Below are 20,697 nucleotides of genomic sequence, written 5' to 3'. Positions count from 1 at the left end.
TTTTTTTTTAAATTGTTTTTGTTTATGTCTCGTACGGACAGACAAATTTAATGTACAGGTCTACCAACTATACATTGTATTTGTAGTAGCATTTATGTGGGGTAATACCGTTGGGTAATACTCAGAAAGTGACTTTTTGCTGTTGGTTAACATGAACAATTTCAATTGGCTCTTCGACTTTCTTGGCTGGCCTTTGCTGTTACAAGATGGCGTAGTACATGGCTGTTCATCCATGTGGGAAATTAAACGCATGATTGAACGTGTCCGTGTACTAGGAAGCTGTATTTTTAACTGTGATACTAAAATACTTTTAACGAGTGAAGTTAGGTTTTTCGTTTGTAAAGTAAGCCAGAACTAAGCGTGTACAACTATTAGAACAGCATATGCAGAAACAAAGCAGTTTTCCGTTCATTTTAATAAACTTCAGTGATGTGCCAGTGCGGTATTTGGCTTTATGACTAAACTTGAGACATATCATAAAAGCAATCTGTGTATTTTAGTGTTGTAGGTGTTACAAATCAAATCACGACAAATAATTTATTATGAAAGGATGTTATTATTAACACATTTGGCCTCTGCTTTAATATTATTATTATTATTGTTGGTGGCAGAAATTACAATCTGGCTAGGTAAGTTACGTTTGTTGACATTGTTAACGTTTATTTACTCTATATTATGGTAATTATTTATGCGAAAGTGGAAGCAAGCGTTTAAACTCGCGTGAGTTTTAAACTTGTAAACAAACATTTTTTTTTTTTTTATTTTAACGAAACGTGATGTGACCATACATCAATCAATGACATAATTTTCTGAGATATAGCCCTTTTATTTCAGTTTTACACATTAAATTTCCCTTGTATTTCACAAACTAATATGTAGTGATATTTCAGTATTTATAATTATATATAGGCCTTTATGCATATGTGTGTGCTACGAAAATATATTTTCTCTCTTTCATCATACACGTTTAGGATACTTAAATCTATTTTACTAAGACATTTTCTATAATATAAACACAAGTACATTCCCGCCAAATTAGCATTAAACAAGCATTTGTGTTGAGATGTCTTGCAGATTGTGTGTATGTCTCGTGGGTGTTTCTGTGTGTAGTGGATAAATTGTGATTATAAAAATGCCTGGTAAATGTAGTTTTCGAGACAGCTGGTATGAACTGCCATATGCAGGCACCTGGAAGTTGTGGCTGAGACGCGATGAAACTGATACGAATAGAGCATTTTGCTGCATCTGCAGAACGAACTTTGATATTGGTCATGGAGGTGTCAACTCGGTTAAAAGTCATCTTCAGTTAGTGAATGACTTGAGTTCAGGCAAACAATCCCTAATAACTAGTAGGCTTAAGCTTAAGTCAAATGTTTGTAGTGATGTGACAGATGCTAGGCCTAAACCTTCATGTTTTGGGCTTGATGCATCTGATTCAAGTAATTCAAAAGTGCACAAACACGAAATCCAGCCTAGTGATTCTGTTTCAGCAAATAAGCCTCCACACGAAGCGAACCCAGTTGAAATTATAATTGCAGGCTCCTCTAGTAGTGATACAACAGGCCCCAAATTTGCTAGTAACATTCAAAGGTACATGCTAAGAGATGAAGTGACCACAGCAGAAATTGTAATGTAAACTAACTAATGTAAGCATGCAAGACTAATGTAAACATGCAAGACTTATGCAAACATGCAAGCTTAATGTAAAAAATGCTAGGTAATGAAAATTTGGGACTGATGTACATAACAAATTGCATGAAAAAGTGAACTAAGAAAATTTAAATCTTCTGTTATAAATAAGTAATGTTTTACTTTTCTTTATTTCTGCTAGCAGTATTTTGTAAGTTATTTTAGACCATTAGCCATTTTGTTTTCTTGTGTTGTGTAACAGATATTTGCCGACATCCTCATGTGATGTAATTGAAACAAAAATTGCTGCGTACAGTTTTACGCAAAAAATTACGTTTAGTGGTCACTAAGGTCCTGAAAAAGTCCTGAAATTGGTTTGCCAGATATCTGTAGACACCCTGTAATTTGTATTATAATTGCTGTTTGTAATGTTCATTAACGTGTGGAATGATTCTAGAACACGGGACTGTGTCTAATGTGATGGTTAAAAAGAGAGGCCTGTGAGTGGAAGTGAAAAAGAAACTGTGATTCCCCGCTAACCGAGATAAAAGCTGGGATTCCCCACTGGTCGTGGGAAATGTGTGATAACTGCTGTCTCACGGTGTGGGAGAGAGAAAGAGAATGTAAAGTCCCTGGCTCTATGGAGAGAAAACTGTTTTCAATATGTGTTCTGTGTTCCTATTGGCTTGTATCTGTAAGTGTGAATGAAGCGTGCGTGTGATTGGTCGGTGAGGTCATGTGACTTCTCCTCCCTACGTGGAGGAGACAGTGGCAAGAGTTCACCAGTCGTCCGTCGATTGCTGCACCGTAGGTCGCGTTCGGTGGCTTCTCGCCAAATTATGTAGAATTTGTGAAGAGATAATTTAACGTTGGTGATCAGAGCCAGGCCAAGTATTAAGTTAACCTAATTTTTTTTTATTTTCATTCGGACAGTAACAAATTAGAAATTGTGATCACCTTCGTCGGCGGTTGGCGCGGGGCGAAATTCGGTTTCGCTGGGTGCGGCCACGTTTGAGGTCACACTGAATTTGTGTACTTTACAGTAAAATATTACTGAAGGACGTTATTTTTCGTTAATTCTCATAGCGCGGGCTGCGAGCATTTTTCGACGGGCAGATGTACGTGTTGAACGAGTGAGTAAAACTGTGAAAGTGATTGGATTCGTCTGTGCATTCTATCTTGAAAAAATTAAACAAACACTAAAAAATTGGCGCAACATCTTTTTACTTTGTATGTAACGAACTGTTACAAGTAATGTGTTGTAGGATCGGTTTCTTTAAGTATGTAGAAAAAACTTAATTTCAAATGCTTTTTTGACACACAGGTTACAATAGAATTTTACTGTCTAATTTTTTTCTTGTTACAGTAAAAGTTCTTTAAGTGGGCATTGTCAGATTACAGATTAGCGATTTTTTCGGTTCATTGAAAATTAATATAGTTTTAATGTGAATTCCAAAAAAAAAATTAAAGTACAATTAAATTTTATTCAAAAAAAGTTGTAGTAAACTGAGCTATGGTTGTGAACTATACATACACAATTGTAATATAGTGCAAATGTGGTATGTAACCTTCTAGGAAACGGCAAACCACTAAAAAAAATTGAATGTTTACGTCAAGAATGCCGGATTAAAGAGAGTGACTGGTTCTGAATCTCTATCCCCTTGTATCAGAGATTTTGAGATTGGAATCAACAAAAATCATATTGCTAGCTAGTAGCCAAGCCAAACTTCAATGATGTTTTCTCATGCACTTTGGAATACATCCTATTTTGAATTTTATCTGTGGATTCCAGAAATAAAAAATCAGTGCCTGTTTCTTGACCCTTGTATGTATTAGACAACAAAAAAAATGCTGAGGCAAATGCAACCAATATTGGCCACTCTTAATAACACACTATTAAATCTTTAATCAAAGTTATATTGAAATATAAATATGTTTAAATAGGTAAACATCTCTTGTATAAAAAAAATCATACAAGATTAAATCTGACCTTTGATTATTGCAAAAAAAAAAGAAAAGAAATTGTGCCTTGGTTAAAGAGCTGCCAGCGTAAATTCCATAATTAGTGACACATTGCAAAAAAAAAAGATGAATGGAAATGTAAAATAATTTTGCTAGCTCTATGTCATCCAAACAAAATTTTACCAGAGGAATATTTTATGTCAGGCTATTGCTATTTTCTATGGTATTTCTGTTAAAATGATACTGACGTTCTGTAACGTGGAAAAATCGCTAATCTGACATGACCGTGGTCTGGATTATGCCGGATTAAGGATCTTTGGCTGTGCATTCTTACTTGCGTGCCAGTTTTGGTGCTTGGTCGGACTTCTCACCTGACGTGCCGCTGTTAACCAGAGCTCGGACTGCCGGTGCTGATGATCCCGTGGCTGGTCCTGCAAGAGCTGGATGGCTTGAAGATGCCTCCCACCCGGGGCCAGCACAAGTCGAAGGACGCTTGCGCCTGGGCTCGCAGGGCGGTGCAGTTCCTCAACAGCAACCTGAAGAAACGCCACCCGCGGGTCAGAGGTACAGTCCACCGCAACTGGTTCATTTCCAGGGTGTCTACAGACAAAACTGTAGGACTTGTCATGTATAAGTCCTGAAATGAAGAATAACTTTGCTGGAAGTCATTAAACTTTAATTTTTCAATAGCCTTTTGCTAGCGTGTGTTAGCCTATATATTTTTACAGCTTAATAATGTGAAAATTATCTCTTAAAATTTTATCTGTATTTAAAAATTTCTGTTTTTCTTTGTAGTGTGTGTATACATGTGTGTGTACACACACAAACACAGTGGAGCCCAATAATTCAAACCCTGATAATCTGCAAATCCGACTAATCCGAATAAGTTTAGGATGAAAATAAATAATTAAAAGAATTTAAATATTTTATTTTAAAATAATTTTTTTTGTAGTCTTGATCCAATTGTTAAAATCTTTATAGATATTTAATGGTTTTAAAAATAATATATGGTGTGTTACATGTTAACTAGATGCTTATAGACATGTATTTACTGCACACTGTTGCATTGTGGCAATTATTCTGCTAATCCAAAAAGGTCTCAACCCCAATTAGTTCATATTAGCAGGACTCCACTCTATTTAATATAAAATTACCCTGTGATAAAAACATGTGTTTGAAAATTTTACTAGGAAGTCCGGAAAATGTCCTGGAATTGGTTCACTAGATATTTGAAGACACCGTGATCATTTATTGTTGACTCTTGAAAACTTCTCTTGTTTTCTACACATTCTCTTGCCTCTGGTGCATCCCTCAGCCACGTCTCAAAATTTGAACTTCCTGTGTGCTGTGTGAGGTTTATTTATGATTGTCAAGCTGACTGCATATGGACAATATTTTTGCTGAGATAGGCCATGTTGTCATGTAAAATTGTATGCGTAATATTTTTATAAATTCATATTGGCTTATCAAGACAGCATCTTATTTCAACTCTGTAAATACAACTAAAAAAGTGCTTATCACAATATTAGGAATTTGAATCATAACAATCAGTAGCCCTGTTTTGGAAAGCTATATCAATTGTGCAATTTCTCTATACAGCATTTTAACCACTTCTGGTTTATATATTATGTTAATATACAATACTAATTGGTGTTGGTTACGTAACTTTTGTATTTAATTTGCTGAGAAAAAGTCTTTTCTCTGTCTCTTTTTATAGTTGAAAAACGGTGGGAGAATGGCTAGGAAGTAAATTATTTTATAGGCTATCATTAATTTTAAAATATTTAAATAAAAAGTTGAATTTAACATTCATAAAAAAATAGATTTTTCATATTGTGTTGATTAACTTTGATTTGTGTATTTTTGGTTTTATTATTAATAATAGTGACCATTGAACCTTGACCCTACATGTGACATGTATCACGGGTAAATCCCAATCCCTTGCTGGTACATGCTACAGTATTGTAACATGGCTAGTACCATGGGCAATGTGCCAGGTGTGAACCTGGAGAAACTAGCTCCAATGTCTATGACCCATGAGCGAATCTGAAAGAATTTTTCCGGGTGTTTTACCTTGGACGTGATGTGTTGCAGGTCAGACTGCCCGCGACAGCGAGGTCAAGCATTACAAGAGGCAAGGAGCAGATGATGGAATTCTGCAGTGCTGTCTCCAGCTCAGTGAAAAAGGCAACTTAGCTGTGAGTACTATGCTGAACAGTGATAGCAGCCCACATTGTAGATGGCTACCATTTTTTCAATGTGGACTAAATTTAAAAAAGTCAGTTGAAGTGAACAAGATGATGTTTAACTGCATTTTGTACAAATGCTGTGAAATAATTTACATGTAAACTATTGCAATGTCAATGCTACTCTGGAGTTAATTTTGCATGTTTTGATAGCTGTTTATGAAATGTTTTATATTTTTTATTTAGTAACAGTTAACCTGTGTGTCCTTATCTGAATGTTTAAAGTTCTAATGATGCTGATTCAATGGTAATGTAGTAATTTTTGTAGTTTTTGAAGGCAAGAAAATTTTTAAAATTCTTTTGGGGAAAAAATGGAAAGCTGAAGGGGTGTTACGTAATGAATTCGTAAGCCACCTGGTTTTTGCATTGGAATTTTGAATTATAATGCAGCTGAACACCGTTTTGTTACTTGCGACTGTAGCATTTTACAAATAATTTGTATGATAACTAAAGAAAAAATAGACTGCTACTAGGCCAGTGCAAATATTTGAATATGAATAATAAACTATTCGTATTCAATTCGACCTTGAATACTAACACTTCGAAATAACGAATATTCATTTACTTACGAATAGTTGACATACCATACCTCGTGAGTTTGTTATATATCAACTTTCACTGTTGAGAGTTATTCATTTTTGCGATATAAATACTCCTCTTTGATGTTTAACGGGACTTCATAATCAGAAACATTAACATTAAGCAATGTTTTAAACATGCAACAAGTATTCAGTTTTTTTAATACTGTCTCGCTAAACAGTAGTAACAGAAAAAATCATGTAAACAATTCAAAACACAGCATATTTGTCATTTCAAACTTGAAAACAAAATATTATTTGTATTCTTTTCGTCACACGCATTAGAATTGGGAAAAAAATAAACGTCAACAACCATGGATAGGGACCCCAGAAAATGGTAAATAAAACTGGCTCATTTCGGTGTAAAAAAATGACAAAAGCGGTGCAAAAAAATGACAAAAGCGGTGCAAAAAACCGGTGTAAAAATTAGCAAGCGGTGCAAAAAATCGGTGTAAAAATAAGCAATCAGTAGAGACCCCAAAAAATTGTGAAAAAATTATGCCATTGGCGGTGTAAAAAAAACCTCATAGCCTTACTGCTTCCTTATTTGCCTGGCCAATTTTTGGGACATAAGTTTCTCTAAGAGTGTTGGCTGATGATGGCAAATCCCCTGCACCTAAAATGTATACATAACTTACAATATACTTATAAATAGGTAGCATTTATAAGGTTATCGCTGAAAAATATTAATGGGCTAATTTATTCAAAACAATTCTTAGCCAAACCTAACCTAACCTTTTCTAGATTAGGTACTGCTGGATTACAGAGTCAAACCATCAATCAATCAGTCAAAAATATATTGTGGTGTGCTCACCATTTCACAATGCAATCCATCCTATTTATGTGTTTGTTAATCTGAGGTACTTGCATATTTATTTGAAGTAAAGGTAAGTTAATCGATAATATTGTAGGCCTACACATGCTTATGAACTTTTATTAGAGGGGGAAAACATTTCTAAATAAATAAGGCTAACCTTCAACATGGGTTTTACACCATTCCCTCATAGCTGGATGATCAGCTTTTTCCAAAGGAATGTTAACTTACAGCATCATATTAACAAAATCAGAAAAAAAAATTCTTGTTTTCTGCACTTTCAAGCTTGTTTGCTTTATTCACGCTGTCGCCTATCGAGATTTCTTTAGACACGGTAGAATGCTTGACAAAATAATTGTCTTTTTTGTTTTGTTTTGTGTGTGTAATTTGCCACATGATTTTTGCACGTGTCTTTGCGTGTACAATCAACCTGCACGTTGCAGAACTTGCAGATCATAATTTTGTCCCGCTGATCAAAAATATAAAATCATCCGATTTTATCTCTCTTTCGCGATCAAACATTGTCGAAGTTTTCGGCATCTTAGCCACAAATTCAATTGTATCACAAAACTTACAAAATGTGGACGGTAGTTGTAAACACTCATAGAAATGTGCACGCAAAAATGACTACCATCTTAGCTCGATGCGATTAAATTAGGTTAGAAAAATCGACACCAGTGCGCCTTGCGGCAGAAACGACCATTATTCAAAACACGAAAACTGTGGAGTCAAGTTGTTATGTTGGTAGTGCGCACATATCGATTGTTGACAATTTTTACATTTTGTTTTCATTTGCGATGGCAATATTTACTGCTTGTAAACAGAGTAATAAAAATACGTGGATTTCAGTAACGTGTCAAAACGAAGATAATATCACGGCACTAGTCTTTCAGTCTATGTTTATTTCACGCCTATGTTTATGATGGCGTAAATAAATAGAACTTACGACATAAGGACATTATTTTGTGCGAAAAAGCGTGAATTTCGCGTGAAAATTCGTGAACTTCGCGCGAAAATTCGTGAATTTCGCGACTATGTCAAAATCAAAGGAAAGTCGCAAAATTCGTTTAAAGTATCAAATTTTCGCGTTATTTCGTGAATTTCGCGCTTCACCATTTTTCGGGGTCTCTAACCATGGACTATAAACCACAGAACACGGACACTCCATTGAAATGGTTATTAAAAGAAGTAATCATCATAGTTTCAACGGTATACAAATCGATAGTCACAATCGATCAAACCACATGTGATACAGTAACAGCTTAATTACTGTATATATCTATGACAAAACAGATGTTGCAACTAAAAAAAAAAGTAAATAATGGTTTAAGATTACAGATATTAGCAAATATTTTGTTTATGATGTTCTGAACTAAAATACTAATTATTTAGCGGCCATTAACAACAAAAACTTGTGAATAACTAGGGTTTAAATATGTAAATATTATCTCATTCAATCACTAAATTTGGAATATAGCATTTTAAAAATAAGATTCATTTCTTCTTAAAATAGATTGCAATGAATTTCACTGTATTTAATTTTCGTGATTCACAAAAATTATCAATATGTATTGTAGCAGGTTGTGAAAAATAAGGTGAAGAAAAACTGAAATGAGAGGTTGGTTGGAATTTTAAGTTAAGTTAGGTTAGCTGCATAATTAAACAAATTATTTCATAATTTAAATATTTGAACAAATAGGTTCCATACAATTATTGTAACTGACTTAACCTAAACAAACCTTTCAATTTAGTATTATTTGTCTATTTTTCCAGATGTTGTTATATGACATGAAAAAAAATATAATATATTTAATGCGAGATTCAGATTCTCATTCTTACTATTCAAATTTGATATTCCTATTCGTGAATAATTTGATATTCATATTCGATTGAAACCAAAAAAAAAACTGATGTTTGAACAGGCCTAAGAGTAACAGCTAATATGAATTTATATTCTAAACCAAGTACTTATGTATTTTCTTTATACCCAAGTGCAAAGTATTTTCCAAATTAAAATTTAATTGTATCTAGTCTGTAGAAGATTGTAATGATAATGACTATAGCATACATCTTTTGTCAAAAAATTCTGATGGCTCTCTGAAGTGGCAGTGTATTTCTGAGTTTAGTAGGATTTTTTTGACAGTTTTTTCTTCTTTTTTCCCCTCAGGTTATATTGACTAATGACAAAAATCTTGCAAACAAAGCTATTGTGAGCGGCATTTCCAGTTTTAGTCATGATGAGATATTGACCAAATTACATGAGGTTGATTTGCAGCAGCTGACTCCCAAGGGTCAGAAACAAACAAGGGAGACTGGTAAGTAGATTAAAAATAAAATAATTTTTACCAAAACTATGGAGCGAGGTAGTGCAGTTTTAGGACATGACATCACATTACAGAGGTCCTGGGTTTGAATCCTGATATAGGTTTCCGATGGTGTGTCTAAACCATTCCAGGCAACTGCTGTGACGGTTCCTTACTGCAGGCCGTAGGTGATTCCTTTCCCAGGGTGTCTACTGGGTCACAAAAGTATCGATATGTAGAAATAGTCACAAAAGTTCTTAAAAAGTTAGTCACAAAAATGTTTTCTCAACATTGTGTATGACAACTCCATGTTGGCTAAAAGGGAAATGTGGCAAGTACATAGTACATTTTTAGTAAGCTTATATAAGTGATTTAAATAACATGTTTTTAATTTCCTATGTTATTGCACATAGCATAGTTAGAGGCACTGGAAAATCGTAAAAACGATATAGGCGCGAATAAAAGCGACAAAATGGTTTACCAACGAATAAACGCTACAATCCCGTTTTTAGAAGTAATTATTAAAATTTCAAGTAATATTAAAATTTCCAGTAAATTTTAGGTTTACGTAATATTTTTAAATAAAAAATTTCTTATTATTAGCGGCCTAACCTCATACAATTAAGAACATTCTTTATTTTATGCATCTTCTTACCGCGTTTGAAGATTACCTAATAAACGGTGACGATGGCGAGCCATGTAACAATCAACACGATCTATGAATCTTGTAAATAACACAAAACACAATTTAAATACGCATAGGCTCGCGTGGAAACTTGGTTAACGGCAAATGTAACGTACGACCCAAACAAATGTAAACGATTAAAGAGACGTTTATTTACGTGCATGAATATTTTCACGGGAAAGAAAGTGAAGAAAACATTCATAGACAAAAGGTGAAAACATTGAAGCGGCCATGTTTGCCAACGCGTGCGTGATATTAACACAAGCAATCAAATTATTTACTGTTAAATGACAACAACTAAAAGATAAAAATGCATTAATTTAAGTTTAAAACACACGCAGCTTATATTTGACAACTACAAAAAAAAATTACGAAATCTACTTCAGTAAAATTCGTTAGCACTTTAACGGGAAAAAAGATGGCAGCAATGTAGCTCTCTGCTTTTGCCGCTCATTTGTTGAACATACCTAGTGTTTTCCTAATTTCCTAACCAAAAACAAACTGTAATCTGTGAAACTAAAATATTGCGCTGCTATTCACAGTAAAATTAAGGTTATTAAAGTTGGTTTTCTGTATCGCGTTCGCGTGCAATGCAGTTATAACTAGGGGAACCTTTTAACATAAACACTTCCTGAATTTTTTTTTTTTTTTTTTCCCGCCATTTTGGGACGGACAAAATCTGTTACAGTGCAGTGTGCAGAGCAATACAAGTCGCACCATTTCTATGTTAGTGACACTAACATACTTATGTGCAAAGGTTGCAACATCCGCATAAACTGGGAGAAGAATTAAAATTAAAGCTATATAAATGCTATATGGCAAAATATAAATGCTACGAACAGCCATTATAAACGCTATTTTCCAGTGCCTCTAAGCATAGTACTTGAGTGGTGTCTGTTTACAAAAAACATTTAATCATGCACTGAGGTCGGATGTGTAGAGTTGTAGACTATGCATTACAAAAGTATTACAGTAGATTTCTGATAATCCGGCATATTCTGAACTTTGCATGTACTGGACTACTGAAAATTCCTGATTATCTGGCAACATCTCCTGTGATCGCTGAACGCTAAGTTCTAGAGCAAATACATCTGTAAGATGTTTAGTAGGAACATAAGGATGAACATTTCAACATAAGTACAGGCCGAAACTAAATGTGCTGTCAACGACTGCCGAGTTCCGCTGTAGATAAACAAAGCACGCACCAATCATTTCAGTGATCCCTAACTAACCGAATGCTCCTGACTGATCCCATAGCCACATGGAGCTCATCTGATTACTGCTTAGCGTTTGCGACCTTAGCTAAAAACTAAAAATGACAGTTTTTTTTTACAGCTGAAGCTCTCTTGGTTGGCTAAATTCCATGCCAGACCATCGGGCATTTTGGACCGTTTGATGCCAGACTATCAGAAGTATACTGTACCTCGTTACTACTCAGTTTTCATCACCTCACTCTGTTTTTAATGTCGATAGAGATGTTGATCTATAACTTAGAGTCCTGGAAAATTCGCAAATGCGAAATAACCGCGAAAAATGTGAAATGACTCAATAAATGTGATAAAATGCTAAATATTAGTTTTTCTGCGATAAATGCTAATACAGTGGAACCTCATAATTATGAGTACGGGATACTACGAGACCTTCAAAGTTACGACAGTTTTGTAATGCACCGTCGATTGGACTACGTAAATCATGCTAAATTAAAATGGCTAGAGTGATTTAAAGGGCATTTTCAAACAAGGAAAAACACCCGCTGTTAGAGAAAAAAAAACATTCACATAGTATTTACACGGACTGATAAGCGCCTTTGTGTGTGTGGCTGGGTCTGAGGGTGTGTGCGTGCATGTGTGTGTCTGTGACTTTCTCCCCCTCTCTACAAATTACAAGGAAGATGGCAGATGCCCTTCCCTTCCCTTCCCCTCCTCTTTCCAACCCTCCGGTGTTTTCCTTTCTCCTCTCTACTTACCTCCCCTCCCTGACCAAGCAAGGCGACAGTGACAGCTTTTTTTTTTTTTTTTTGCTGCATCTCTGAGCACGGTCATGAGTCAGACCATTTCATTGTGATTAAAACAAAAACTGTTGCAGATACAAAAAAAAATCATAGAGACCTTTTATATTAGAAATTTAATTTGCTACAACTTTTATTCTATTCGTTGTTTTACTACGAGGTACCGTTTCCAAGATATTGTGCGACATTAAGACATTCTGGGAATGTTCAGGATTTTAACTTTGACTTAAATCTTATATATTTGGTTATTACGAGTACTCGTAGTTATGAGAATTTTTCTCGCCATTGTCAGCTCTCGTAGTAGCGAGGTTCCACTGTACTGCCGTGAATGCACGAAAATCTTCCAAACACTGTTGAAAATGGTTATACCGGATGTAAAGAAAGCTTCTTTGTTTTTAAACTGTTTCCAAGCAGTACAGGGCGAGTGCTACAGCTGCAATATACCTGCGGATGGTCCGGCGTTAGCCAGCCAGCAAGCAAAGTGTGTGTAGGTGTGTTCGTAAGCGATAAGAATGGTGAAGAGATAGAGAGGGAACAAGCAAGCCGAGTCGGCCCAGTCAGCAGGTGTGTTTGTGTGCATAAGAGATGATTAGAAAGAAGAGGAGAGAGAGTTAGTGTGAGCAAGAGGAAGTCTCCAAGGTCAACTGGTACAGTCTGTTCACACCAGCAATACCCCTCACGTGTATCATGGGGAAAGGTTATACAGGTAGTTCTGGTGCAGAGTTTTCTTTGCAAATTGTGTTTTACAAGTTAAACGTGGTGTATCCCTAATTAAATTTAATCAAAACGATGCCACGTAGCAAAGTTTCAATTCACGATCGTGCTAACGCATTCAAACATGAAAATTTTTATGTCAGTGACAGTACAATATTAATGTGTGGTGTTTGTAATACACGTCTGGAATGGGGGAAAAAAAGACGGTCTGGACAAACATGTTAAATCAAGTATGCATGTTAGAAGAAAACTTGAACAAGAAAAACTGATAGCGGAAAAAGGAGAGACGTCCAAGTGCAGAGCAACAGTCCTTGGAATATTCTAAAACAAAAAACGTGCGAAGATTCAGATGAGTGTCTTTGTTGAAGATAAGGTGAAGATGTGTATGCAGGCAAACATACCATTAGAAAAAATGGACCATCCTGCAGTTCAAAATTATTTGGAAAAGTATGTAAAAGGTTCTGGCGATGTGCAAAGTAGGTGCTGCAGAAAAAAACGACTTAAGCAATTGATTTCAGGAAAGGACATATACAGGGATAGATTTTAAGGATTTAACTGGACTGTCCAACGGACAGGTATAATTGGACACTTACCTGTCCGTAGCTAATTTCACCTGTCCAGCTTACGTTAAAAAAATTACTAGTTATAAACTTGATATATGCTTAAGAACATCACTGTACTCAAAACAAGTCAGTTTTACACTATTTTAATATTAATAATGGAGTTTTAAATATTGATTTAAGTGTTTTGCACAAACCACTGGTTTAATGTGTCAGAACTACTATCAGATTAACTGTCATCAGATGCATCTTCCTCATCTTGCTGCAGCCTAGCTACGCACTTTCTGTATGGGGGCTGAAATAGTCTGCGCTTTCTCTTACCATGATTAAACCAAATTTCAATAGCCGGGGTAGGATCAAAATCACAGACACCACTTGATTTCATCTGGATACGCATCAGTGATGATAATGTATCATCAAGTTTCTTGCGCCAGTCCGTTTTGGTAGACTTCATCAAAGAAAATCCACTTTCACAATCTACTGTGTGAGCAGGCAGAGACAACACAAGATCCACGAGTGAAAGAATATTAACAAATTTTTTCTTGTGTCTTGTGTATATTTCCCCCAAACTGGCTTTGTACACAAGAGTACAATCCTGGTGAACAACAATTTTCAGAGCTATCCATTCTGGCTCCACCATTTCACACTGAACATTATTGTTCACAAGGTATCTTGAAAAAGTCTAATAAATTGATGAACGCCGGCTGCACGCACAAAAAAGGATTACTCATTGTCCCGTTACGCTTGCGCTGCATCTATCTCTCTTCCACTCGATTAGAACAACCATCAATTTGACTTTTTCGAGGCACATTAAACTTGAAACACTCCCATTCGTTTCCTATTTTTCCTATCGTCCTATAATAACACAGATTGGAAGAAGTTAAATAGCAAACATGTATAAAAGTTAAAGTTAAAATAATCTGTTCGTTTAAGTAATAAACATATTTGAATTAATGAGTGCAAATAAAAGTAAATTTATCAATTAAATTGTAGATTTAATTTCACTCCTTTTTATCCATACAAAATAGTGATAAATCAATAAAAATGATTCAATTTTATTCTTAAAAGTATGCAATCATTTCATAAATGTTTTGCTATGACGTCACGTTAAACTATCGTCCGTAAACCTACTTTACAGACAACCAAAATTTTTTTTTCGGCGGCTTTGAAGCGCCACTTACAAATCGCCACATTGCTGCACAAACTACTCTAATGTATAATATTAAAATATTGAGCGCCTTTGCATCGTAAACACCTGTCAAAATAGACACGTTAATTGTTTAGGGTGCCAGTTCTCATGTGAAAGGCATGAGAAGGAAGGAATGTGAAGAATTTGTGTCGGGTGTCGGGAGGGTGGGAGGGAGGGAAAACCGGTTATCACTGCCACATGGCGGCACGCACACACACACACACACTCTTTCGCCTCTCTGGCTGGTCTATTTTTAGATTTCCCCATCTCCCCCTTCTACAACAGCCTTGCTAGCGCCGCGCCTGTGCGCCGGTGGAAGTCGTAGAAGAGAAAGGGAGGGATCAAGAACGCGGAGTAGAATAACTGCGCTGTAAAAAACTCCCAGAAGGGTCGCACCATACTTTATTACTCAATAAATCGGCATAAAATGTGCAACCCTTGACCCTTATGCGGGTAAATACGGTACTCCTGACGGACTTATGTGGGCTACTGAATGTTACGTTGAAATTTAATAGTAACCTGTCCCTCCGGACAGGCACGTTTCGTTATATACCTGTCCGGACGGAAATTTGCCTGTCTCGGACAGGCGGACAGGCGTTAAAGTCGAACCCTGGACATATATGTTGTTGCAGATGAAACTTCGGACAGTCGTGGGCGTTGTGTTTTTGTTATACTTTTTCGTACCAACAACTCTGCCATAGATCAGCATGTGTACTTGGCCATGTGTTGCTTTCTTGACTCAGCAAACGGCACCACGTGCAGTCAGGCAATACTGGAATCATTAAACCAGTATGGTGTAGGCTTTGAAAATGTTTTAGGTAGGGATGGGAAAACCGATTCCCAATTTCATCGATACCTACAGATTCTACTTAAATAATTGATAATCGAGAATCAATTATAAAAGTCGATTCCCGCATGTAGCAAAAAAAAATCATTTCACAACATTGCAAATCTGTCAGATACAATTATTTAACGACTCTTTGAGTGGGGTTATGACTGACTAGACACATATATAACAGTCATATTTCCCCAAATAAACAATATCTAAAACTTGGGTCGATGTCATAAACAAGTCAAAGTACAAAAATTATTTATAAAAAAATTATCACTGCGTATTAGGAACGGGCGTATTCTTTTCGCGATCGCGATTAAACGACGATAAACGCGAAATCACCGTAAAATACAGTTTTTACACGAAATCGCCACAACACAGCATTTTTCCACGAAATTTAGTATTAAAATGCGAAATCGCAATGTTTTTACAGGAAATTTAAATACTGTGTAAAAGACTTGTCTCGTCACTGGTAAACAAACACCGCAACATGGCCGCCACTAAACATTAATTATAAATGCACTAAAGCAAACAAAAGCTTACACACGCTCACACACGCTCACGTTATAATGTTAAAACCAAAAATATAGTGAAAAAATACGCAAAACTACGGCGTTTATTTTTCTTTCCGGCATAATGTTTGCATAGATATGACAAACAGGCGAAGTTTTAAAGCCTACGCACACCGCTCGGGGCACTGACGTCAGCTTGGAACAGCGACAACTGATAAATACAAAAGCAAGCAGATGATTGGGCGAACGGTGTTTGGAACAGCCTTACGTGAGTGGCCATACCACGTCAGCCGGGGGCGCTGACATATAGTTGGAACAGCGTCGTAGTATCAAGCAGATTATAACGGGCGAACCAGGTCCCAGGCTCTGTACTTCGTCACCCAGCCGTACGTGGCAGCACAAGCATTTTAAAATGCGCCAAAAAGCGGAAAAATGTAAACAAACATTCATTTTCGAATGGTGTGACGATGATGATTAGTTGGTCAACAGTGTTTTATAGATTTTGTTGGGTCGTTACCACAACGCCAAAATAACAACGAATGAATTTTTGTGTGTTCCTTAAATGTAACTTAACGCTGAAATACCACAATCAAGTACAACACTTTCATTTGCTAGTTCTCTAGTTGATTAATTTTGTTACTGTTTCATTTCACAATTTTTTTTAGTTAATTTGTACCCTTCTTTAAGTTAATCAAGTTGTATTAACGAAAATTATTTATACTGCTCAAGGAAAGCTTAAAATTTTTTTTTATAGTTTATTCTGTATTACAAAACAAATTTTAGATTAGTTTGACCCCTTTGACATATGAGCCATTAACTTCTAATGATGTAAACATTTTTATGAGTTAATGTTAATAACTTAGTTGTGTACTCAAATTTGATAAATATGAATTTATGATGTATGCTACATGATATATGTATTGAATGCTGAAAAAAAAATGTTGCAAATAGAATTTGAATTATTTAATATTAAGTTAACTAGGTGAGTATCGAGAATCTAAGGATTTTTTAAGGAATCAATAATCGGGTATCGGAATCGAAAATTTTGGAATCGTCCCATCCCTAGTTTTAGGTCTTTTGTCAGAATCGGTGATGTATATGAGTACCTGTTTTGCAGCCCTGCAGATAGTTTTAGGTGACCACGCTATTCACTTCCAGTTTTGGGCACATAAGGTGAACCTCGTGGGTGATGTTTTCATGTGCGAGTTTAGTGATGTGAATTGTCTGTTGTTGATGTGAAGATGGCATTTCTACATGGTAGGAAAATTAAGAGTGCATACATTTTATTCTTACAAGAAAACTACCCAGAACTGACAGCAAAGCTTTTCCCAAGCCCAGTGGTAACACGGTGGAGTTCTTGGTTTATGGCTGTTATTTATTTATCTGAGTACATTGAACCACTTCTTCAGTTCTTGAACCAGTGGGAACCTCAGATTGCCAGTGTAAAGTTGGTGTGCCAGAAGTTGTCTGGAGGCCAGTTTTCTGTACTTAACATCAAGTGCAAATTCATGAGTGAGGCTTACAAAAAAATAGTTGAGCTAATTAAAGTTTTGGAAGGTGGACATTATCCCTTTGCTCATTTGCTGTGGGATGAACTCTTGCAGCTTTCTGATCAACTTAAAAGGTATGATAATGGACATGGTGTGTTGCCATCACAGATGCAGCAAATGTTGGAAGGAGTAAAGGGTGATACAGCCAAAGAAAGCATCAAGTCTGCTATATCCAACTGTTGTACGAAAAGTGCTATGAAACTAACATCACATATGGCTCCATCTCCAGCAAACAACTTCTATGCAACAGCAGGTGAACTGTTCAACCCTGCCAAAGCAGGTCAACAAGTAGAAGTGAACTGTAGTAAGTTGGTTGTTTACAAGAATAAGCTCCCGTCATTTTCAAAGATCAGCAGTGATCAGTTTGTGGATGGTTATCTGTACTTCCACAAACAGTTGAAAGAACATGTGCGGGAAGGAAACCACATTGACATGCATCAAATTCTCTTGCAGTTTCTCTCAGAAAACCAGAGTTTGGAGCAGCTGCCCTCAAAACCATCTGGGCACCTGTGAGCAGTGTTGATGCAGATAGGTGCTTAAGCTCATACAATGTTGTTTTGAGTGATCGCAGATCACGTTTAAAAAAAGAAAATGTTGAAATGTGCAATATGCTGAAATTTAATGTGTGAAAGATGTCAATGTAATACTACGGTATTATCAGACTAACTGAAACTGTTTGTTATTGTTTTACGTTCGAGGTTAATACCGCTTCCCGGACTTTCGGCAGTGTTTTGTTTTGTTTCACGCATGGCGGCGCTCGCAGCTCGTGCTGCGTCGTCATGACAACTGCTGATATAAATAATCGCGCGGCGTTTGGAACAGCTTCAACGAGCCTATGCTTGTGTAATAATGACATTTTATTGGCTTAGGTAAAAAGGGCGCTTACGTGTCGCGGCCGTGATTGGCCCTTTTCAAGTAACAATTTAATTTCGGCAAGAGAGAAGAAGAGAGTGGAAAATGACGCCATTTAGTGCGTGTTGAAGTGTATTCCCTCGGGGAATATTTATTCGTGGCGAGGCTAATTTCGGCGTTTTTGGTGTGAAAATTACGTCAAAATATAGGGCAATAGTAAGCGACGCCCTGTAATTGAATGCAGAAGAATTGCATTCAATTCACGTGAGTGACAACGTATTTTCTGAACGACCTTAATCGTCCAGAGTTAAGGTATGGTCTGCAGCATCGTTATATTGGAACGCTGACGTAAATTTTACCGTCAACGTATGCGAACTGTATTAGTATAAACTTTGGATAATCATCAAATTAATTGAATATTGACTTTCGGCAGTTATCGGCAAAAACACTTAAAATTGCACAATTTACTCACACAAGTTCAGAGGTCCTAAAGTTAGGAGTTTCATGCTCGAGCAAGCGGGAGCAAACCCCAAAACTTTTTTACTTTGTGAACAATTTCAGGAACTTAATTTATTTTATTTTATTTTATTCAAGAGTCAGGTTATCTACGACATCCCATAGACTGTATTTAATATTTGTTTGTTTGTTTTCATTCCATGACTCGAAGTTTCTCATACTATGGTTAAAGTAATAAAATAATTATTGATAGTGTTATTTTGTTGTTACCTATTGATTACCTCTGGCGCCCTATTGTTAATTCCTGAGATAGCGTTCACGAGTAATTTAAAAAGAAAATCTTAATTTCTTCAAGTACACGTTTGTGTACATCAACTATGTAACTTGCTGCTACACAAAACATTGTGTTATTTACATGTCTTGTCAAATGTGTCAGATTAATTATTATTAATTATAATTTATAATAATTAATGTGCCCTTTTTTAAAAAATTTTTACATTGATGTGTTGGACATGCTAAAGTTATTTAACATACTATGTAAAAACTATATTTAATGATTCATTCTTTGTCAACGTATTAAAATGTTATTTACCTGTATACTGTTTATCTAACATTTATCAGGAGGTATTCTTATATTTAGATGTGCGACATGTTTTAAATTTTTTTAATATATATATATATATATATACAGGGCTAGATTTTAAGGAATATTTTAACCTGCCCAACGGACAGGTGTAATCGAAAATTTGCCTGTCCGCCATCCAATTTGCCTGTCCGCTGTTTTACCCAAATAAAAAAAATTTCAAAGTCGCTGATAAAGTGAGAAAAAAGGATTTTTGCTATATTTTGCACCTATTTTTATCACACACTTAACATCCTTATTTAATCATCATTTTCAGACGAGTCACTGTCTGAGTCACTGCACGAATTACTTGGCTGATTCTGTCTTGAACATCTTCGATAAGGAGGCTGAAAGGGTCAACATTTTCTCTGAACATTATGATACCAGAGATTTATTGCTGGTGCTATATCAAACTCACTTTCAGCCGTTATTGTTTATTTATAGATTATAGATATTGTCAAAGACGTTTTATTTGCGGTCGCATAAATGTTATTAATCACCTCTGCTGCATTAGTGCGTGCAAATAACCTCGGCGTCACAAGTTGCACCTGTCCACCGGACAGTTGCCTTTTTTATTTTGCCTGCCCGGACGAGATTTTGCCTGTCCCGGTCAGGCGGACAGGTGCTAAAATCGAGCCCTGTATATATATATATACACACACACACACACTTATATATACACTTATATATAATCGTGTTTTTTCAAAATGCTACAAAGTGCTATATTTCACTTTTTAAAATGCTACAAAATGCTAAATTTCATTTTTAAAATGCTAAAATATACATTTTAAAATGCTAATTTTCCGGGAACCTAGCTATAACCTATCACCACCAATACCAGCTTAGGGTAGTACTTTCACTTTGGAATGTCATGAAAAGGACAAGATAAAATTCACTAAATTTTATTTCCAGTCTTAGTCATGATGAGATAGCAATAGCAGTGTGTCTATAGGTCGTGAAAGTCCGGAAAGTCATGAAAAAATAATGCAATTGTATGACTGGTCATGATGGTCATGAAAAATACCCTATATCTACAGCATTGGTGTTGGAAGTCATGAAACTAATTCCCGGTAACCCTTTGCTGACTAACAATTTGGGTTGTGGTGCCTCACTCCATTTTGTGGTTGCACGTTAAACAATAATATTTGAAGACTGTCTATTTAAATCATGTGGAAAATATCTCTG

General features: G+C 35.9%; 1 protein-coding gene across 4 annotated transcripts in view; it reads left to right on the top strand.

Annotated features, from left to right (window-relative positions):
* LOC134541467 (uncharacterized) overlaps window positions 1-20,697 on the top strand; it is a 182,180-nt gene that overhangs the window by 107,426 nt on the left and 54,057 nt on the right. For all 4 annotated transcript variants that reach the window (XM_063384958.1, XM_063384950.1, XM_063384970.1 and 1 more), the window contains 3 exons: window positions 3,985-4,155; window positions 5,686-5,789; window positions 9,397-9,544. In XM_063384958.1, the coding sequence (XP_063241028.1) occupies window positions 3,985-4,155; window positions 5,686-5,789; window positions 9,397-9,544 (423 nt within the window). The remainder of the gene's footprint in view (window positions 1-3,984; window positions 4,156-5,685; window positions 5,790-9,396; window positions 9,545-20,697) is intronic.

The sequence above is a fragment of the Bacillus rossius genome, chromosome 1 (genome assembly GCF_032445375.1).
Source record: "Bacillus rossius redtenbacheri isolate Brsri chromosome 1, Brsri_v3, whole genome shotgun sequence".
In the NCBI taxonomy this organism is placed as follows: domain Eukaryota; kingdom Metazoa; phylum Arthropoda; class Insecta; order Phasmatodea; family Bacillidae; genus Bacillus; species Bacillus rossius.
Note: the sequence above shows the minus strand (reverse complement) of the source record. Positions and strands in the feature narration are given on the sequence as shown.